General features: G+C 43.0%; 1 protein-coding gene across 2 annotated transcripts in view; it reads right to left on the bottom strand.

Annotated features, from left to right (window-relative positions):
- DGKQ (diacylglycerol kinase theta) overlaps nucleotides 1-21,988 on the bottom strand; it is a 113,270-nt gene extending 91,282 nt beyond the window's left edge. For both annotated transcript variants that reach the window (XR_011050076.1, XM_068423192.1), the window contains exon 1: nucleotides 21,775-21,988. Coding sequence is in view for 1 of the 2 variants with exons in the window: in XM_068423192.1 (XP_068279293.1) it covers nucleotides 21,775-21,988 (214 nt within the window). In the remaining variant the exon portion in view is untranslated. The remainder of the gene's footprint in view (nucleotides 1-21,774) is intronic.
- Nucleotides 21,989-23,567: the final 1,579 nt, after the last annotated feature.

Genomic DNA, 23,567 nt, shown 5'->3' with positions numbered 1-23,567 from the left:
ACAGGCTGTTCTATTTATAGGATAAGGATTTCTTTATACATACAAACTCAGTGATGAGCTACCAGCAGACATATCTATGGATTGTCTAAGTCAAAATAAAGCAACTTCAATTGCAGCTTTCAGATACTGTATACAAAACTGACAGTTTCAGCTTGGCTTGAAAGGCTGGAGCACTCGGTGCATCCTTTAGCTAAGCATTTTAAGCACTGCCGAAAGTACCTAATAGCATGGATGAATGGAGAGACAAACACTTGAGGTATATTTGAAGAAAACAGTGCCTGCAATCTTCAAACTGGACTTTGAATACAAGGCACTTATATCCAGGTTTAAGCTGCATGGAGCTATACAACATCGAGGGAAGAGGAACAGACGTGATTCCAGGAGACATTGACAGAAGCCACAAAATCGTTAACTTGCAGGTTTGGGAGATTTCACGTGGTCTCTCTGAGCACCTAACTATACGGTCAAGCGTACAGGAGCAACCACATTTGACAACTGTCCCTTGCTCCCCTCCTCTACTCAATAATAAATGACTTAATTCATATGAAAAATTAGATATTCCCAATGCACCGCAAGAAGGCAGGTGGCCATCAGGCACCACAGGACTGCTCCCTGTCCACACCGAGCACAAGACATGGCTTTACAGCAGTCTCTGCCCACAAGTCTTCACTTCCCAGGGCCACTTTCCCTATCACATTTTGTTTGGCTTGGTGATTTAATAAAGAAAAAGGCAATGTGTACATACAGCAACACCCAGTGAACATACAGCCAGCAGCTCTCCGACATACACTTGCAAGGAGACAGAAAATATCTCTCCAGCCCTCCTACGAAGGCAGGAGATAAAAGCTGGGCATCAGTACAACTCAGGAGCTGTGTAACACTTGCTAGCAAAGCAAGGGCTGTTTACATCCTCCAATATGCCACACTTTTTCCATATAATCCTTTTTCTCTCTGTCCTCAAGATAGACTTAAAATCAGATGCCAAAAGTGGGAAGAACAAAAAGGTGGATTATGTCCTGTACAGACTCTAGCAATGTATCAGTGTCCCATGCAAATGACGGCTGGGGGCGAACCACTGACAAAATACCAAATTTAACACATAATCTTCTCCCACTTTTGAAAAGACCACCCAGTCCTGAGGAAAATTCTAGAAGGCGTTGAAAATTACTTTTGTTTCCTCTTTGAGGATATACTCACCATAATTCAGTTTATGTTTTTCAAACATAAATTTATTTGTAAATTTATATTCTAGTCTTTATTTAATTTTTTATTTTAACAATTGTATTTAGCAAATGTAAAATTAGATTTAGAAACACTTTTAAAAGTAGAGCTACCAAATCGCTCTCCAAGGAGGATCAAGGAATGTCAACACAAAGACCAAAATGGATTTGATGCTCTCCTGGAAGTGTGATCAGTTTAACACAAGACTCACTGTGGACCTATTCACATGTGCATTCTTAACCCAAGAGCACTTCTCTCACTTCAGTGAGCACTTGTTTTGTGCTTAAAAGCGCCTGCAAAGTAAATTGCAATTACTCCTCCAGCCCTCTGTTGTCTGGATTTGTTGTCCTGCCAGTTGCCTCCTGCCCCTCTGCCTCTGGTTTTCATACCTCAATTAACTTGCACCAGTACCACAAGCAGCCGTAACACTCTGTCCTTCTTCCAACAACTCCCTCCTGTCATCTTCACTGCAGGCTGCCAGGACCCATGGGTTTTGCAGGACATGGTCTGTCACTAACACAGGAGCCATCACGCTTCTCGTTGCCACAGGTCACATTGAAGACACTCAGAAAGAGAGAGCTCCTGCACCCGAAGACAGAGGCAAGTTCCTGCAGTCAAGCGCTCTCTCCACCCACACCTCGTGTGCACTGGCACACTGCAGACCCACAGCAAACTTCAGTAACTCCCAAGAAACAACGTAGTGTTTTGGCCAACTGCCTGTCACAGAGACGGCACTTGGAAAATTTCATACCCTGACATGAAGTGTCAACACCACAACTCCTCAATATTGTCTGGATGACTTGGCAAGCAATAATTTCATTTTGCTTGGCGTTACCTGTGAGTGCCATAACTCACTCGCTCGCATTTTGCTCACCTGCACAAATTGTAACTCCCAGCAAGCGCCTGTCAAAGTTTCTTCTAATCTTTTAACAAAGGTTATAGATTACTGAATGACCTGGTTGACTAAAGGGCTTATTCTTGTTTTTAAAACAAACCACTAGCTCAGCCAGGAATGGCCTAGTAACTCAGAATTGTTTTCCCAGCTATCAGTGCACAATAAATTTTTCATTTCTGGAAAAATTTAAGTGCAATGCATTAAAGAACATACTCAGCTCCTCAAAAAAAAAAAAGGGAAGAGAAAATGCTTTCTTGAAAATCTAATGCTGCATGAAACTCCTATGGACTCGCCACCAGCTCAGCCACTGCAGAGACAGTACGTGCACACCGTGAGTTTGTGTCGTGGCACAGAGGTGGCTTTTGTGCCACTCCTCCCTGTTCCTTTCCTGATATTGTATAGCATTCAATTTGCCTTTTTTTGACAATTACCCACTGGGCACCTGTTTCCCTAGATGCATCATTACAACCCGTAACTTCATTTCTTGCCTGATCTGTAAAAGCTGACTCAAGGCTTATCAACCTAAGAGTATTTTTTCCCCCCTTCATACACATGATGTCATCGACCCCAGGCAATAAGACAGTAGATTAAAATTAGTTCACTTAAAAAATGCTTCTGCAATCCTCAGCAGCTGATGTCTAACATGAACTCTCCACTCACTACTGGCCTTTGCAAAGGGGGTGGTGGGTTGTTAATGAGACAGCTGAGTAGCATACACCCTACTAAGGCATCGCTGCCACAAAACCACCTGCAACCTTGTTCAAGTTCATTGCTTCCCTCTATTGCTTTTGTCTGCCACCCAAACCCAGGCCTGCAGTCAGTGTGGTTTTATTTTAGCATTTCACACATTGTGAATGCCAACTTCCCGTTTCAGAGGGAACCTTCCACGTGCAGTACCCTTGGTTATATCTGTCTTCTCTAAGATGCTCAGAAAAACAAGACAAAGAAAAGGCTGTGGTTATGGTTAGCAACTAACTCAGGCACTGGACCACCCTTTGGGTGGCCAGGGGAATGTTGTCTACATTTTCTTGAGCATATGGAAATTGCACAGGACAAAAAGAAAAGCTTCTACCAGATTAAATACTGGGCAGCTTTTTTTTCCAGCAACATGTGTCTGCAAGTGTTATAGATGACCCCTATCCAAACACATGCCATCTTTAAAAGGTTATCTTTAAAAAAAGATAAAACAAAGCAGATGGAGAAACACAGACAATGTCCTCATCAGGTATCTAAAGTGCAACTTTACTCCTCCTACCCTGAACTGGAATATGTCTCTGTACTTACATGTATTTTAGGCTTAAAAATTTCCAGTATTCATTTTAAAAATCAAACACATTTATAAATAGCTTCCTGGACCAGATGCAGATGGTACAATTATGTTCTCCCCATCTCCAGCTTTACAGCAACTTCTACTCTTTATCATAAATCCCCACACCCCGAGATTCTCTCTCCTCCTTTTTCACACAACCACCTTCAGCTCATTACTGCATTTTATGCACCAAATAAAACTCATCTGTAGTCAAATTTTTCTCTTTCCATCTGAACAAATCCCAGCAGCATTTTCTGCCAATCGAAGGCGGGCAGGTCTCTGAAAAACCAGGACCATGCACCTTAAAGCTTCCCACGCCACGTTTCCAGGCTTAGCCATGGGAAGACTGCAACAGGCCACAACTGCCCCAAAGTCTGACAGTCCCAAGAGAGGGGCAACTGTTTGAAGAGAAGGGGTACACAAAAAGTCCAGCTCCTTACAGCTGGCCAAAGGGTAAGATCACAGATATGTACCTTGTGATAACTTTGGTCACAGCCCACATTGGTAGCGGATGGATCCAAGAATCATCTGTCTCCTTGCTGCAGACTCCAGGGTGATGAGCACCGGGTGTATGACACTGTTGCTGTTTCCCCAGGGAACTGTTGGGCTTAGGTGGACTTCTTGGGAAGGTGACAGCACAGGCACTTTTTACCCTACCATATGCCTGGTGCAACAGACCACTGACCTCAGTGAGATATCCAGTTTAGCAGCAGCCTCAGGGCAGCACAAAGGATATGCAGTGGAGTTTCAAGCCTTGTGCTTCACCGCAAATGTGACCACGTTTTAAACGCAATAGATACTACAGAAAGAATAATGGCTCATGCCATTTACTCCAGCGGGGTGATTCACCCCAGCAGGGAGAATTTTTCAGTTCCTTTTCAATACTTTCAGTAATTTTCATTTTCATTAACTCCAATGGAGAGCATTACTGTTGAGAGTGCTGTACACCTAACTACACAGTCTGAAGAGTTAAGGTAAGACTCTCGCATGCTGTAAATCAGCATGACTCCTTTCAGCCTGCTAAAGCACAACAATTTACAGAAGCCAAGATTCTTTTACTTCAAGTCAATACACCAGATTATAAACTAGACCATGTAACATACATCTTGTTTTTATCAAGATGAAAGAATGAATTAGGGGTAAATTATACCCTCGAAAACATTCCCAGGCTTCCTGTAAAGTTTAGAGATAAGAAGAGATATCCATCAGTACTTCTAGCAACACAAATATTTATCTTAAACAGACACAATTACTACAAATCTTTGTTCCGTACGTCACCAGCTTATATAAGGCATCAATAACCCAGAACAAGAAGGAGTATTTGAATTTGCCTATGCTGCATCAAGTCATTATTGCAACCTATTCTGCAATTAGAAGCATTTCCTCTGCCTGAAGTCAGAGTGATTCTTCAGAATACGAATGTTTCTCAGAATTACGAAATGTTCTCCTACTCCAGACGCCAAGCCTGAGAATGCCACAAATTCAACAATTAACAGAAAAGTCTCAGCATTTATAAAAACAAATGACATTGGGAATTCAGAGGTCTTGCACGATTTGCTCCTGAGAAGACATCTGCCGGGAAGGAAGAGATGAGAACATCCCTGAGACCAAACGATGAAGGAAGCATTGGGATTTCCACCGTTTCTTCTCAGATCTGCAAACCAAAACTCACTCCAAGCAGAAAGATAGACGAGTAGTAACAGCTCTGCTCAGCTGATGTCAAACATTCACACATTATAGTTTAGACAGTGTGTTATTCCTGTGCCACACACATACACTGTCAAAATAATTTCTACAAAAATAATTACTACTTTGGGCATGAATCTCAGTACGTCCCAGAGGTAACTGTAATGAAAGCACGTAGGTAACACATTAATTTTTACTGAAAACTAGGCAGCAAGTGACCTCAAGAGCTCAGGTAGCCTGCCCTTCTGTGTTTCTGACAAGTGTTGGCCAAACCTGCTCCAAAAACCCACCCAGGAGAGACAATCCAGAGTCTCTCCACACAGCCAACTCTACGTGTTCCAAAGTCCTTATGGCTAGAAGCCTGGTGCTTCATGTCCAAACCAAACTTCCCTTATTACAACTTATGTCCAGCATTTCTTGCCCTGCGTACTACAGCCATGAAGAACTGCTTCTTTTCCTTTCTCTTTGCAGCTACTTCTGCAGCTAGGTATCACAGCGAGGCAAGGTGCTGGTTATCTTAACATGTCAAAGAGGCTTATTTTGGGCACATACTGACAGCAGAACAGAATGGACAGCAAAAAACACGTACGGTGGCAAATCTTACCTCGTCTTTCAAGTGGTTACAAAAAAACAAAAAACAGAAAAAAAGATAGTGCTCAGCAAGTGAAAAAACAGGCCTTTTTTAAGAGCACTGACAATCACTCCTAGAATACAAGAAAACAAGATGTTCTCTCATTACTCCTCTTGTTAAGGAAGGGGATGCAAACATTTGTTCAATCCAGCCACTGTCCCCAGGGTCATCCCAAAACACAGCAGGGCCCTCTGCCTTCTGGTGGATCACCAAAACAAACTGCTTTAGTCCAGGACTTGGAAAGGCTTCCAAAAGTCCCGTTTTGTTTGCCAGCATTCATAGAGATTTCTTGGCTTCCACCTCAGTTCTGCCAGGGCTCAGAGTCATGAAACAACAGCACTGGTTTATAAAGAGGCTGGTTACAAGCGCTTGGGGAAGACAACAGGTACAGAAGAGCTGAACATGGAAGAATCAGCTTGCTCAGATTAGTTTAATAAAAGTACACTCACGCACACAAGGGCAAGGATGCCCAGTGCAGGAGGCGTAGCTACTGCCGTGTACTTAAAAGACAAAGGAGGAAGGACAACCGCCTATAGATGGACACAGCAAAGCAAACAAGGAATCTAGCAAAGCCAGGGAATAAACCAAAGCTTCAAAGCTGTTACGCAAGACAACAATGACAGCCTCTACTTTCCAAACAATGAATCAGTGGGACTTAAAGGGCATATCAGCACCAAGACAATTCAGGCCAAGTCTAACTCTATCAAAACAAAGTTTTATTTTGGTCAAAACTAAGTAGGTTATTTCCTTCTCTCTTCCTGCTCTTCCACAGCATGTGCCTGACATGAGAGAAGCCAAAATACAGCCTTAATCTTACAGTGCCTCTGCCCTTAAGGGGCTTTTTCACTCACTTCTGAAGTTGTCCTCAGTGATCCATTGATAATCAGAAGACAATAGCTTTGAGGAAATGCCCACAGGCTAATTAGTCATAAATTGAAGAAAAAGACTCTTTTAAAAATCTCAATGTTTTAAAATTATTACATAAAACACACTGTTACCAGACTGCTTATGCAGAGAGGACCATTCAAGCTGATGGAGGAGATGCTATTTTCATGAGTAACTTAAAAGCAATGTTCTCTTTTCACTGGAAGTTTGTGGGACTTAACTTTTACATTTGTTACACAGCTTTGAACTCCTTTTCCATTGTAGCAGCTTGCCAACACAGACACATTTAGCTTTTTTGTTTAGGATTGTGACCACGGGCCAGCCTGAAAACTGTGACTATTCACTGAAAGGAATGCTGGATGCAGTACATAGAGCTTACCAACTTATTTCCCAATTCAGCAGAAACATGCAAAGACCTGCATGCAATATTGGTGTGCTCTCTCAGACAAAAACACAACCTAGTTTAAGTTGAGAAGTCTGTTGTGCAATGCTTGCTAAATGTCACCAGGAAAGCTGTCACTAGAAGCTTTGGTCTTCCCAGAACATTTCAAACAATGGCAAGGCACGAATGGAAAAATCTCTGAAAGCTTTAAGAAGTCAGGCATTAAAAACACCCTCCTCTCTCACTGCGGTGCGAAACTTTGGGCCTTTGCTTGTCTTATTACAGTTCAATGACCACATTGTGGATCCTCTTCCTCTGAAAATCCAGAAGAAATGAGAAACCAGTTAAGGTTTTCCAAATACTTACTGAGCATCCTTATAGATCACTTGTACTTGCCAGGTCCTTTCTCTCTCCAGGACTCTCCGGTCTTACCAACTAGCAGCCATATCTACCTCTGCTTCAAATGGAGATACCAGCATATACCCTGCCTGATAAAAAACGCAGTTTCCACCCGTGCAATGTGGATTGTGTTGTAGTTTGTATTTCCAGAATTGTCTACATGAAAGCAAGCTCTATTTATAGGTATAGATACCCAAAAGAAATGTTTTTGTAACATCTGAGCTCTGTAATTTCAAGGCAGCATATCCGAATTCCTATTCATTTGTATTTCAGATATGCTGTTAGGAAATAACATAGCAACAAGTCAAGCAAAAACAAGACAAGCTACTGAATAATGGAACAGTCAAATGAGTTCAGTGATATACTTGAACTGCCACTCATAAAAGCACCAATTGGTTAGAGTAGGTTTGCTTGAATGGTGGCAGCCTTACAAAGCCCCTAGGATACCCTAAGGACCTCTCACTCTCTCATCAGTAAGGCTGTAAATATTCTGAAGTCTAACAACAAACTCTGTCTTGCTTCTCCGTCTTCCCTGGTACAGTAAGCCCAGTACTGACAAACGAACTAACAGAACTTCACCTGTCAGAAGATCCTCCCCATCCTCCCATCCTGACTTTACCCAGAGCAGGTTTCCTAAATCCGGCTAAGCAGGCGAAGCTAGAGCACCTACAGCTGGAGAGACAAAGCCATCCACGCTCCATGCTCAGTTCCACCAGACTTACCACTCCAAGGAGCAAATAACAACTGTGCAAGCAAGCTGTACCGCAATAGCGGCCATCTCCATTTGGTTGAGAGGCTTTTCTAGCTCATAACCATAGCCAGCAGAAAACCTAGACACCCTACCAGCTGTGTCTAATATAAAGAAGAGGGGTCCACCCTCTTCACTTAACGTGCTGCAGCCCACTGTCCTTCCATGCTGTACAGTATGGCAAATAATGATATGGTCACATCCAGATGGTAGTGGTCAACAGCACAATGTCCAGATGGAGATCAGTGACAAGTGGTGTCCCTCAGGGGTCTGTATTGGGATCAGTACTGTAAAATATCTTCATCAATGACACAGACAGTGGGATTGAGTGCGCCCTCAGCAAGTTTGCAGACAACACCAAGCTGAGTGGCGCAGTCAACATGCTGGAGGGACAGAGTGTCATGCAGAGGGACCTGGACAGGCTCGAGAAGTGAGCCCATGTGAACCTCATGAGGTCCTGCATCTGGGTCAGGGCAACTTCTGGGTATCAATACAGGCTGGGGGATGAAGGGATTGAGAGCAGCCCTGAGGAGGACTTGGGGGTACTGGTGGATGAAAAATTGGACATGAGCCGGCAGTGTGCACTTTCAGCCCAGAAAGCCAACCATATCCTGGGTTGCATCAAAAGAAGTGTGACCAGCAGGTTGAGGGAGGTGATTCGCCCCCTCTGCTCTGCTCTGGTGAGACCCCACCTGAATACTGTGTCAAGCTCTGGGGTCCTCAGCACAGGAAAGACATGGACCTGTTGAAATGGGTCCAGAGGAAGGCCACAAAAAAGATCAGAGGGATGGAACACCTCTCCTATGAGGAAAGGCTGAGAGAGCTGGGGTTGTTCAGCCTGGAGAGGAGAAGACTCTGGGAAGACCTTATTGCGTCCTTTCAATAATTAAAGGGGGCTTACAAGAAAGATGGGGACAAACTTTTTAGTAGGGCCTGTAGCGACAGGACAAGAGGTAACTGTTTTAAACTAAAAGAGGGTAGATTGAGACTAGATATAAGTAAGAAGTGTTTTACAGTGAGGGTGGTGAGACACTGAAACAGGTTGCGCAGAGAGGTGGTGGATGCCCCAGCCCTGGAAACATTCAAGGTCAGGCTGGACGGCACCCTGAGCAACCTGATCTAGTCGAACATGTTCCTGCTCACTGCAGGTGGGGTTGGACTAGATGACCTTTAGAGGTCCTTTCCAACCCAAACTATTCTATGATTCTGTTCTATGAAATTCTATGAGAAAGGTGAGTTCTGCGTAGACTGTACTTTCTCCTTCTTGAAAGACAGCTGGATGAGACTTCCCACCTGTGAAATGAAGATGGGCACAGAATTTCAAAGGCACGTGATTTTAGAACAAAACAGGTCCCAAGCATTAAAAGCTTTTTCTTCTTCAGACAGACAGAAGATGGCTAGTGCCAAACTCACATTCAGATCCGGAAAGCACAAACACCTTCTCTTTTCTTGAGGATTAGGCCAAAGACAGGACAGTGCCCTGGGACAAGGCACTGGTTCACTGATGGAAAACCAGAAATCTCCAAGAGGGCTACAACACCAGGAGAGAAGTCAGCAACTTATCTCCTAACAGTTCCTCAAAAAAGATCCTCCAGAGGAAGAGGCATCCCACTCACAACGTGGAGTTGCACAGGGAGCCTGGAGGGACACAGTTTTTGCCTTCTGTCCACTGAATTGGTCTTTCCACTGTGTGATTCAAGCATGGTAGCACACTACTGGGAAGTCGCACCTACCACGCAACAGCCACAGACCATCGGGATGGCTGTGACTCCACTTCCAGCGAGAAGGAATCACAAGCTCCCAATCTTAGAGGGGCTAGCAGTGGTACTCAGTGACACTGAAGACAGAGACCCTGAAAAGAAATCATCTCTGAACCACAGAAATCTGTCTACCTGAGGGCAAAAAACCTAAGCACTCCAGTAGCTCTTTTGTACAGGCTAGAGGATGAAGGTTGCCCATAAAAACCAGATGCCAGCCCATGTAATACAGTTGTGGCTTTTTGCCAGGTCTTCCAGACTGCAGCTTTTACACAGCTAAAAATGGTCAAGCCAGCTTGAAGTCTGACAGAAAAACCTCTGATCACCCTCACTGCACCTGCAGCAAAAGGCTATAGCTCCTAACACCCTTGGAAGGAGAAGAAACATCTTCCAATGACACCCAACTCAAAATTTCAGCAAGATGCCATGAAGGTAAGAAGAAAACCAAGTACCAGATATCGTTACAGACAAGCCTGTTGAAGACCACTTAAAACATCGGTCTTTTCCCTAGATCTGTCTTAAGCTAAAGTCTCTTTTGTCTTCTATTGCAGATTGCCCATGTGATCAACTGAACCATAGATATAAAACAGTGGCTAGAGCAGAGAGGTGCCAGCTCTGCAGCATCTGTAAGTGAAATGGCACAGCAGGGGCAGAGAAACACATAATGTTTAAAAGCAGGAGAGTGACAAGGAAGACCCAGCCAGACCACACAACCACCTCCTGTAGGAAGTGCACACCAGTGTCATGAATGCTAACAACACAGTCCTTAACTCCCTGCAGCTGTTGTCTGCAACAGCTTGTCCAATTCACTGCTCACTGCTTTCAGGGCGATGCTTTACAAAGAGAAACTTTGTCAATTGTTTATCAGCACTCTCCAGCTGACTCACAGCTACTGGTCAAAACAAAGAGCTATAGCTTACAGTATTCAGAACAGAACAACACAACAAAAACCACAAGGCAGTCTGACCCAGCCCTCAATTTTAAGGAAAATCCACTAAAACAATTTGATATTTACCACAACTGTCCTTGTAACTAAAACTTCATCACACTTAGGGAACCTACATAAACCCTGCAGGTTTCCAGCCCTCGCACACTTGGCTTCCTCCATCAGTATCACTGGTTGCCCAGGATAGCGCATATAACTTCACACACCACAATGTCGATGTCATACTTCAGTAACTAGTTCCTGAAAACCTAGGTGGACAACACAAATGTCTCCTACAAAAATCAGTCCTGTTAACACTTCTGAAAGTTTAGACACATTCAAGCCAAAATGCCTTCCCACTTATAAAAGGAAAATAACAGTAGCACATCTTCAGCTTTGAAAAAGAAGAATTTGAGTTACATTTATATAAACAGGGTGGATCATAGCAAAATTTAATGCATGGTACGAGCTCACAAGCCATGATGGCATTTTGGCAGAAAACTGTGATGTTGACACATTTGCCTAGAATCCCTCACAATGCTCAAAGATTTGCAGACATTCTCAACACTACAGCATTCAGAGTAGCTGTAATGTCATCCTGCACCTATGGGGCGTAACACCGGGGCACACAATGTACACCGCACATGCATCCCGCACGCACAGAGCCTCAATGAGTTTGCTCAGTGCTCTGGGGGCGGTAAAACCCAAGAATTCCCTCCAGAACACACATAAGCCTTTGAATGGATGAAGAAAGAAGAAACAGGCATCGTTTTACATACAACAAGCCTGCTCCGCTCAGTGATGTAACCGGTATACAGGAGGGTTGCAAACCCTAGGAGATGCACGCAGTTCCACCTTGCCCCTTAAAAACTGAACACAGAGCATAAAAATGTAATAAAAAATCCTGAAGAGACTAGAATAAAAACCACTGCTAATCTTAGCTACATTAGCACCCAACTACTTCCACAGCAATTACAATTTTAAAAGAAGCACCGAGTACAATTAAAATGTAGGCCAAATTATGAATATATGTAACTCCAAGATAAGTGTTCTACTTTTAACTTGGGTAATCTCAGCATTATCTAGGGCATCTCAGCACTTCCTATCACGACAAAACAAGTGAAGGAAAAAAAAACAACAAAACCACCCCAGTTGCCATAGGAACCTTTACCGCTCATTCCTATAGGGCTTCATTTCCGAGCTGCATCAGAGACAGAAGTGTACCAAACCATACAATTGGAGTGAAAAACAGAGCTGGAAAGAAGATAGAAAAACAAAAAAAAAAAAGCAAAAAGCAAAGAAACGAGGTCCTGTGCCAGCTGGGTAAGTACATTCAGTATTTTCTTCAGCATGGTTGCTATGGGGGTATTGCCATGGTCAGGAAACTAAAGGCAAATGATTCATGCAGTGGTGAATCACAGGAAAACAGAACACTCACAAGGCACTATTTCCAGAAAGGCTAGCAAACTGAAGGTACTAATCTCTCAGCTACCTTTTTTTTTTGAATCACCATCCTTACTTTCATTATGAATTTCAAGCATTTTAAAAGGATTCCTGTTAAGAAAGAGTGAGGATTTCAATTCCACCACTTAGGCTTGAGCCACTGATGTGACTCAGGACTATACTTATCTTGAATTTAAGGAACAGTCTCTTTCACATGAGTAAGATCATATATAATTCATAGAAGCTGAGCATTTACATCTATTTGGACAACAGAAGGCTGCAGTGTCAAGCTATATACACCACTTATGAGTACATCAGAACTTCCAAGGTGCAATAGCTCTGTTCACAAAACAGTAAAATTCAAAATCTACCCTCAAGAAACTATAAATCATTCCTAAAAAGGGACTAAATGATCTCAAGGTTTTGTTTATTTTGGTTTGTTGTTGTTTGATGTGATTTTTTAAATCAATCTACCTGTCAGGGCAAGTTCTTGTAGCACTTGCTCTTAATTTATTATGTAACATAATCAGCTATTAATTTATACATATGAATTACCAACACATACTGAAAGGTTCTCAAGGCTTCCCATGAGACCATATTTAGAAAAAAAGTTACACTGAGCAAAAGTATCGAATAAGTATAATTCATCTCCACTATTTTTCCAGACTTGGGAAAAGGAAGGGAAGGAGGATTTAATTTTTAAATAATCTATTTGCTCCTCCTGAAGAGAAAGTGCCTGAATGAAAAATACAATAGCTTCAAGAAATCTCAAGGCATTTGCCAGACAGAAGCTATTCTGGGGCACAGAGAACATAAAAAGCGTAAGAATAAGAGAGGTCAAAACCAGAATGGACACAATGATACTTAGCTGTTTTGAAGGGTATTTTTCACGTTATGGTATTTTTGCTTCCTACTTCGGCCCATTTCTGAAAAAGAATTCGAGTGGGGACATCTGATAGTCCCAGGTGCTGTTAGGAATATGCAGCACTGGTTAACTTCTCTTCTTCACAAGAGAAACTACAGGCACGTTAAGTCAATGGCACAGAAACCAAAATCTTTCACTTGTGTTTAAGGTTACGTCTCTGCTTTCACACCTCCTCATTTTGGGTCACATGCTCGGTTTCTCACTCAGCATCTTCTATTTGCAGAATTAAGTCTCCCCAACATCCAGACAGAGGGTTGGAGCATCAAACATAATTGCAAGCACCATTTTACTCAAGTTTCAACCCCTTCTAGGATAAAGGGCATTGTGACTACTTTTGGAAGGGCTGCCATTACCACCACCGACAACCCTCCAGCAGTGAGCGCAGACACACTGCTCACAGCTCATGTGCACGCCTGCCAGGCACAGCTATCCCAGTGCAGTAAAATCTGTGTATCAACTTGCAGAAGTGTCTTGACACTTTTGAATTCTCTAAATATTTGTGAATATCCAAGAAGTTTGAAATCAGCTTTTCCAGTCCTCCACATCAACACTGTTTTGAGAAGAGGTTTAACATGAACAAGCGGTTTTTCCTAGGTCATGCTACTCAGCCCATACCTTTCTTTCAACTCTAAAGCCTACTTTCTACAGCAGAAACTTTCCAGGATTGCTAGTCCTAATCAGTTTCCCATGAAATTTGCATGTGCGATGATTTACACTCACTCTAGCATCCTAACTAGATTCTGAAGAAAATCTTTCGTCTCACAAAAGACATTTTTTATTCTGAAAGAGAGCATCCAGAGTCTCAAATGGGACTAGCCTTTTCACTTTATGTTCAGATCCTTCCCTCATGCCCTCTTCATGCTTAGAGGAATCTTAGCAATTTCCTTGTATTCTTCTGCCTTCTTTTGAAGCTCCCAACCACACAATGATTTCAGCACTGAGGAAGTATTTTTGTTTGAAATGCTTAAGGAACTGGTTAGTGAAGTACTCCTACGCTCACAGGTTCACAAGGTGTACCAGTTCTTATCTCCACGCACTGTAGAGAAAGTACTGCAGAAAAAGGACAGACTCATTTCCTGAATTACATCATAACAAACCAAGATATTAAAATGTGACACATTCTGCCAAGGAGAAAGAAATGCAATGAGGCACAGAGATTTTTTCCCTACATATTATTGCACTTAAACTGAAAGTCCTATTTCCTAGCCACTGTTATCTAATGCCACCCTGCAGAACAACACACTGCTCCTATTTTAACACCTGAAGTTCAAATCATTCAGTTTCTCCCAAGCACATCTGTTTAGCAAAGTATTCGGAATGTCTCCAGCAGCCCTCTGTATGTAAAACCTCCAGGGACAGACTAAATTGTGGTCAAATAGAGTAATTTTTATTCTCAGTTTTAGTTGCTTTAGATCTTAAACATTATTTTTCCATAGCATTTATATCATACAAGTGGAGTTCAAAAAGAAGTCAAGCAGGTGAACAATATCAGCATATTACATTCATAATCCTAAACATACTTCCAAGTAGATCACTCATATTCAATTTTAAACAGAGAAAAAGCAACATACATAAAAATACAAACATATGTGTTCTTCACACGTGTATATATATGTGAATATATATGTATGAATTTATATATACACACACATGCACAGCCCCACATTCTTCCAGAGCCAAGCAAATAAAAATATTTAAATAAAAACAGGAAGTGAAATTAGGGGTTGACCATACTCTAGTGAATAACAAACTGCCACAATGGAGACAACAGTAGGCAACAATACCATTTAACAGGAAGAATACTATGGTGGCACATTTAGAAAAAAAGACGTACACTTCCACTTTGTTCGTTATCACATTGTGATATACAAATGTTAGCTTTTGCTCTCTGCTTGGGAGTGCTTCCTAACAGCCTTGTCTCAAAACTGAAAGGTGCTATTAAACAAAAAGGCTGTGGAAAAAAAGAAAGAACAGGAGGTGATCAGCACATATTATTTGATCATTTAGAAAGGTCTATATGCTATACATGCATCCTGTTCTTTCCCCACAGGAGCTGAGTCAAATTAAATACATGAATATAACTTAGTCGCTTGCTTTCAATAGGTGTTGCAAAAGCAGTTTCACCAAAGGGATTTTCCCGAGCCAGCTCAGGATGGTCCTAAAGAGCAACAAGTAGCCCAGAAGGAAGACAGTTTGAGCTGATGAAATGCAGCATTAGAAACAACTCTGGAAGAAACCATAACCTCTTTGCAAAGGTCATCCAGGGACAGCCTGGTTCAAAGATAATTCAAAGCTGCCACCTTAGAAAAGAGCTCCAAAATCAGGAAGAGAACCAGGTTTCTATGGGATAGTAAGCAGAAAAGCAACATTATGGACAAGTTACAAAGAGCACGTAATCAAAGATGAGAAAACAGAAAAGCGAGAGGGAACCTGCCCAGAGGGAACTCACTGGAAATAATGCAGCAAAATTCCTTATCCCTGGACTTGGAATTCAGAACAAGGCAAGGGGGGGAAGGAATGAACAGAAACATCCGCTACAAACTGCCAAGAGAACGAAAACTAAAAACCTTGCATGCCATCCCCCATGGCACTACAAGCTGGAGACCCCACCTCAAGATCAGCATCTACACTTGGGTAATAAGTACCCATTGTACACAACACATCCCTTGTTATAATGCATTGACAATTGTTAAGTGATTGCTTAATGGGTTTTTTCCACATGGAAAACCCCAGGAAACTGTCTAATGGTATTAGGCATTTTATTGAAATAAAAGTAACGTCACTACTAAAAAAAATTGCTGATGACTAAAACTGAAGGACAGAGTAATCACACAAAGACATGCATGTTGCTGAGTAAGATGAACTATATCCTATTTTAATACAAACTTCTACATCTATAAAGAAGGAATTCACACCACCTCTAGAGAAGGGCAGGTGTTACCAAAACATACTGGTTCCCCAAAAGAAAGCAAACCCGAACCAGGGGCCAACACACAGCTAATGCACACAAACATCCCAGAAAATAGTAACAGGCAAGTGTTTCTGTACCCATTAAGTACTGGGGTCACTTCTGATTGATGCTCTACTCGAGTTTTAAAGAAAACGCTGTTAAATGGCTCAGTACAGTGCTCAGAAAATTTTTTATGGTGAAAGACTTAGAGTTCAATGTCCTTTGTTTATCAGAAAGAAATAACTAGTCAGGCATTTATCTCCCACACAACTGCAAGAAAAAATAAAAAGCTTTTTAGACCCTTAGTACAGCACTGCAAGAACTATGGTCTGCGGGAAACTTACCAGAGGAAGACTGAAAAATTTCATTGCGAGATGGGAAGAACCAGACAGTATTAGCCTAGAAGATGGCTGAGGAACACCTGAACATATTAAGTCTAAGCAATATTAGATGGAATGTCATCTAGCAAGGAAAGCTGCAGAGAGCAAGCCGCAGCCACTCCAGACCATAGTGGCTTGATGAGCACCTTCTTTACTGCTTTTGTCATTTATCACTGAGGCAGACTGAGGCAGTAAAACAGGTGAGAGACGAAAGTGCTGTGCAAAGCCTGGTACTGGACTTAGCACTTTCTGCAGTAAGTTATTTCCTACATAATCGAGTTTCTGGACTTAAATCTGGCATAACATTATCAACACAAGATACAGCTTCCAGCTACAAAAGCTGTGTGCATCCTCACAAAGCTCCCTCTCCTTTCCTCTGCATCACTGATGGTGACATATTTTCCTCCGAAGCACTGTCAGACAGAGGCAGGAAGAAAAGGATAAATTGCACAGTACAAAATGGATTATCCTTCAAATCCAGACTGCTAAATTGCATCTTTCAGTGTGTCAGTCAATCCTCCAAACATTTTTCCCAACATATGCTTCAGCTTGACCAGAAATGAGCTAAGCTTCTGCTAGGGATTCTCTTGTGGAGTGTTTTCTGGTGGGTTTTTTTCTTTTTTAACAGTCTTTGTATTTGTTCCCAAGATGTATTCAGTCACATAGCTCAGTCTAAGTTTTAAATGGAGCAAAGTCACATCCACTCAACAACATCTCAACCACAAACTCACATTGCATCTCAACATCAAACACCTTACTGTTGCACAGAAAGGCCCCGCCACTGACAAGGAACCCACTAAAGAATAAAGCGAGCAAGTCTTGAAAATTCAAACTGACTGTGGGATAGAAGCAAGACTATACTGCGGTTTTACCTTCTGGCAGCTTTTCTTTTCAGTTCAAAATGCACCAAAGGCAAGACAAGCTCATCATAAGAAGGAAGAATTTGTTTTCCTTTTGAATTGCAAGCATTAAGACTTTCTGGGGAATCTCATACATCACTCACTTCCTTCAAAACTGAGCTGAATGGAACCAGCCGAGTCAAGGATGTTCCAGCTGCCTGTCCCAACAACAGGACTAACCAGAAAGGATGAGAGTTCAAGTGGATGGCTCCTTGTCCCTTTATTCCCTGCTACTATTTCCATATCCCTACAGAGACAGCCTCCCCGTTGGTCTAACTCCCAGCTTTGAACTAAAACACACCTTCCCTATCTGACTCCAGTTACTTAGAACAGTCTTTAAATGGAGTAGACTCCATTCAAAACATGTCCAGAACATGCATCCCCAGACCACTGCAGAGATACTGTCTGAACATCTCCAGGTTCTCCTACAACAATGAAGTGCAATGTGGTTTGCCCAAGTCTGGGACATGCCTGTATGAATCACTAAATGGCTAAAATAAACCAAACTGAGTTCACATTAGAAAGATCTATAACACTGGAAATATTTGTAGCCCTGAAAGTGTAGAGATTCACAATTCTTCTTACTTTTTTTTTTTTAAAAAAGTCTTTTATGGAAAAATAAAAAGCACTGTGAAAAGAAATTTGTTTATTGGTGGCTAAAATAAATCCAAAACTCCAAATTAAAATATCTGCTAGCTGTTTTTTTTAGTGTATGAAATTGGTTCCTCTGTGCACTACCAATGAGAACTCAACTCTATTTCTACACAGACTTCATATACTTAATATTTTTCCTTTTTAAGTTTCACAGAAACCCAATCGCTTACACTGCCTCTTCCTTGCTAAGCCTGAGGAAATTTAAACCCACTCAAAACTGAAATGACCAGGCTTTAGAAAGCAAGAGCAATATAAAAGAGCAATTGTTCATGTCACAATCCAAACATCACTTACTCTTTCACATGCACACTTATCAAAGGAAGTGACAGCTACAAAGAGTAAAGTGGCAAAAAAATAAAGAGTAATTTACAAAGGATTTACAGAAAACATATACTCAGGGGTGGGAAAAAAAGAAAGAAAAAATAAACCACAGCTGCAAGCCTGGTGACTGAGATTACAATAAATATGTGCACAAAAGCTTAATATAGTGACATCTTCAGACGCAACTGGACGCCTAATCCCCATAGGAAGACTACTGCCTTCCCTGTAAAATTTCACTTGTAAAAATACCTTGTCAATCTAGCAAGAGAGCTGCAGTTCTCCCCAGGAGTAGCTCCCATCCTGTACAAAGTGCTGGCAACAACAGTACTGGCCCTCAGCTGGAAGGGGAAGCAGTATCTTACTTTAAACCAGAGGGATTGCACCCAGGATGCTTTGTGCCTTGTACAGAAAGCATTAGAGCATCTTCTATGCATTTTTCAGAGTCCACAAGAAGAAAGGGGAGGACCACTTATCTTGCCCTGCACTGCCAGAAATGTCTTAAGAATTCATCATACGTTCTTGGTTTTTTTTGCTACGCAGCCATGTAAACTATATGGGCATGTGCCAGTTTGCTGAGTAGTTGGTGAGTTTACTGAAAAACTCCATAGACCTGATCATTCATATATAGAAGATGCCATTTTCCAAGTGTCAAAAGCACGATCACAATTAAAACTCAAAGCCAGGTCATTTAGGCCACACAACTACTCAAAAGAATGACAGGTAGGAGCTTTTTTTTTTTTACCTCCTTTCTTTAACTGATGGAGTCTTATCATCAGTATGCTCAGTTCCCTTCAAAGTTTGGAAACCTTCTGTTTTGATCAAGACCAGCTTCAGCGAATGTCAACACAAACAGCATCGGGAGACTGAACACCTTGAACCCATATATTTGGAATAGAAAACATTGCAACTTCACCTAGAAAAAGGCTACTCAACAGCTTCATTTCGAAGCCTGTAGGTGGTTTATCAAAAGGAGTCCAAATATAGACAACATCAGTTCAGCTGCAACTACACCCACAATCCTAGTCTCTCTGTGGAGAAGAAAAACGAGATAGTGATTAGCTACCAAGTTTTTCCAGACTGCTGCAAACATTTCCTTCATTAAAAACCAAGTGGGTTATTTTTTTATTTTTAATCAGCCTTGCACTCCTACAGATCACCCTTTTATTACTTTCTAAAGAACTATTATCAAACTCCATCAGTTAAAGCAAATGTGACAAGGAGGTAATTATTAAACAGAATTTACTTAAAATATCATTCAAGAAATCATATTAGCATTTATTAAATGACTCGGAAAGAACAAGCTGCCAAACTACTCAACAAGGTACAAGGGTGTACGCATGGCTGTCAAAAGCAGCCACCGTCAGCAAATGACACGAGGTATTTTTGAAATTTGTTGTTTAGCAGTAAGTTGTTGGAAAAGACAAACATGACACTAAGCATAGCTGGCTGAAAAGAGACTAACAAACAAAAAACCATCAGTTCTTCACCCAAAGGAGACACTGACGTACAGGTGAACAGGGTTTTCACCCACACTCTGAGCAGGGAACATTACAGCTAATGAAGACTAAGAGTATTTTTCTCTCTCTCATTATCCCTCACACACATGACTTGTTTGGGGTGGAGATTTCAGATGTAGGTTTAAAAGAAGTATCTTAACAGTGCAGCTTGGAAGTGCCCCATTAGCACACGGCGATTAGACAGTAGTGCTAACGATCCTTACCCAAAATTCAGCCTGAAAAACCAAAGGGGAAAAACAATTCCAGACCACAAACTGTCAGCACAGTTTTCAAACTAGGAAAAGACCCTAAATTCAAGTTACAGCTATGCACTACCTTTATGTATGTAGTACGCGAATGGGAAAAAAAGCGAGACATCCTGGATGAAAGGCTTTCACATTTTCTTACCTGTTAACATACCACAGCCGCTCAGCTCTTCAGGTAACAAAACCAGCCCCTGAATGCCCACTTTTGTGACTCCAATAATTTGCCTTTTTTTAAGGCAGTGATATAATAAAAGACTGCAAAAGACTCGCTTTGTGCATTTTCACGACTTAAGAAAGCCACAAGTTTGGGGCTTTTTTGCTGTTAGGGTAGGCAGTGACTTTCTGCTATGCAGACAGAACAACACATCTCTCAGCAAAGTTTTAAGCAAATATAAAACCGTTCTTGCAAGACTTTTTTGGCACCACACAGGAACATGACTTCCACCCAATTTAACCCCACACCCTCTTCACCCATGACAACGACAAAAGGCAGGAGCTGTTTCATGCACTGCAAGGTACTTGCTCTACACCCATGGCCTTGTTTGATACCACCCAAACAAGGAGGCTCTTGTACAACCTGACTCCTCCAGACATGGTCTGGGAGATGCAACCCAAGCTGGCTGAGCTGCATATGTTCATGAAGATGTCAAGGTGTTGGTTTTCGTTTTTTTTTTAGAGCAGGCCACCGAAAACCCTCTATTCCCTATGACACCATTTGGTTTCGCTGCATCAGAACAAGCCATAATTTTGTCGCCTCCATGAATCTCAGCTGCCATGAGGGCTGGCAAGGAGACCCAGTGACTCTTTCTCCCCTCCCTGGCATCAGCCCAGGTTTAAAAGGTTCACACTCCACGCCGGCTGCAGCTCCTCCACGCCATCGGGCATTTTGGCATGTAAGGGCACCCCCGGGATGGTGGTGCCCTGCGGGGTGGTCGGTGGCTCGAAGTGGATCCATCCTGGGATGGGCAGGGACAGTGGTGGATCATGGCAAACACCCGCGTCACCGCACAGGAGCGGGCAGTGCCGCACCTCCGTTTGTTTATTATTATTGTTAGAATTTGTATTATTATAACTAGAATTTTTATTATTATTATAATTTGTTATTAGAACTATTATTGTTAGAATTGTTATTGTTAGGATTTATTCTTATTAAAATTTGTTGTTATTAATAGTAGAATTTTTAGTATTATTGTTGGTTTTAGACTTTTTAGTTTTTATAATTTATTACTATTATTATAATTTTTAGTATTATTGTTGTCATTAGACTTCATTATTAGAATTTATTATTACTAGAATTTTTATTACTACAATTGTTAGGTTTTATAGCAGAATGTATTATTTTTATTATTAGAAATGTTTTTTATTATTATTATTACAATTTTCAGTAGCACTATTTTCAGACATTTTCTCCTCCCGCCGCCCCACCTCGCCCCGGAGGCGCCGGTCGTTCCCAGCAGGTCCCGCACGACCGACACCCGCCCCGGCCAGCACGGCGGCTCGGCGCCCGGCCCGGCCGCCCCCACCGTTCCCGGCCCGGCCGCCCCCACCGTTCCCCGCCCGGCCGCCCTACCTCCCGCCCGGCCGCCCCCTCCACCCCCTTACCCTCGCACTGGTAGCCGGCCAGCCCCCAGATGAAGTCGGTGCAGTAGTGGCAGAAGGTGGGCTTGGTGAGGGTCACCCTGCGGAAGCCGTGGCCGGGCGGGCTGCTTCCCCCCGCCGCCGCCACTGCCGCCGCCACCGCGGCGCGGCCCCGCCCGCCCAGAAGCGGGCTGGAGGCCGGGCTGTCGCCGCGCAGCGAGCGCGTCCCGTCCGCCATGCCCGCTCCTCGCGGCGCGGCACCGGCCGCCGCTCGCCCTCGCTTCCGCTCGAGGCGGCGGAGGCGGCGGCGGAGGCGGCGGCGGCGCGGCGGCGGCGCGGCGGGGGGCGGGCGGGGGCGGTGCCCCGTCGGGGCCTCGCTGGGCGGTGCCGCGCTGCCGCCTGCCGGCCGCGCCGCGGCCCCGCGCAGCCCGCTCTGAGGGCAGCCCGCACCCCTCACACCAGCGGCCCGCCCTCCCTCGGGGCCACCGCCGTTCTGCCTCTTCCCGGGCGTTCCTGGCGAGGCCTCGGCTCGTTCTGCGGTGTCCCCGCTCCTGTCACGTGCGCATGGCGCAGCGGGCGCGGGGGTTCGGGCGAGCGCTGGAGGAGGCGGTGGAAGGGCGCTGGAAAACCACCTCCTCTGCAGCGGTGCAGGTGGTGACCACCTTCAGAGAGGTGGCCGTGCTTCAGTGCTGCCGGCGTGTTGTAATCAGTGGCAAAGGTACAGGAAGAAACTGAGGCAGGTAAGAAACACCTGCCTGTGAGAAGTTCTCGACACAAACAGGCAGCAGGTTCAGTTTGCAACTTAAAACTGTGCCACTTGTAAAGACCTCCAGTTTCTTACCGTGACGTTAAACTGGCTAGTTTCGCTGCCCCAGCCTCCTGCAATCCCGGAGCGCACAGAGCTCCATCTCAAGAATTTTTCTGATGATGCATTGGGAGATGAAGATGGTTTGCAGTAGATTTTGCCTTCTACTCTCAACATCTCTGCCTTTATGAGAAAAGATACACTTTATGAGAAAGTCACTGCCTACCCTAGGATTCTGCCTAGCGTTCGCTCTCCACTATAACACAATTTATTTGTCCTCACTTCACTTTCTTGTTGCCTGTTTTGAACACATTTACACACCGGAATGTTTCCATGCTACTAGTCTCCTCCTCTGCCTCTGAAATGCCTTTGTTTCTTTGACTGTTATTATGTTAGGCAAAGTATTGTGGCTGGAGTAGGTTGGGACAAGAAAGGAGGCTATGCCTTTGGATTTTGTGTATATAGATGTATGCTGTCCGTATCTCCACTTACCTGATTGGGTCCTACATCTCAGCTTCGTATTAAGTGAGAGTCTCCACTGAGCTGTCTGAAACAACGTCCAGGTACCTTCATTAAGCCATGACAGACAAGAAAAGAGTAGTTTAGATTTTCATCCCTGACTCTGATTTATTTGTATTTTGGTGAAAGTTTTAATAAACCATCCTGTTGTCTTGTAGACCAACACGGAAGTCATTCTAAAATTTCTTAGAATCTTCTAGTTTCTACTGATCTTATTTTACATCTCCCTTCCGTGTTGTTAATACAAACGCATTTATGATCAAGAGCAAGAAGGAATTGGCCAGTTCAAAGAGAAACAGTAAGAATAACTTAGAGACTAAAGAAAGCATGATACGTCTTTTTATGGTTGAAGAAAGAGTGAGCAGTTAGATACAAAAGCTTTGAAATATTTCTAATTGCTCCTACAAACACGACTTAGAAAATGTACCTAAGATACTATAAAGCTTTAAGAAGTCCCAAATATGCAAGAGGATGGGGAAGAGGGATGCAGTGT

Source organism: Nyctibius grandis, chromosome Z, assembly GCF_013368605.1.
Source record: "Nyctibius grandis isolate bNycGra1 chromosome Z, bNycGra1.pri, whole genome shotgun sequence".
Taxonomy (NCBI): Eukaryota; Metazoa; Chordata; class Aves; order Nyctibiiformes; family Nyctibiidae; genus Nyctibius; species Nyctibius grandis.
The sequence above is the reverse complement of the archived record's forward strand: the minus strand, read 5'-3'. Positions and strand labels throughout refer to the sequence as shown.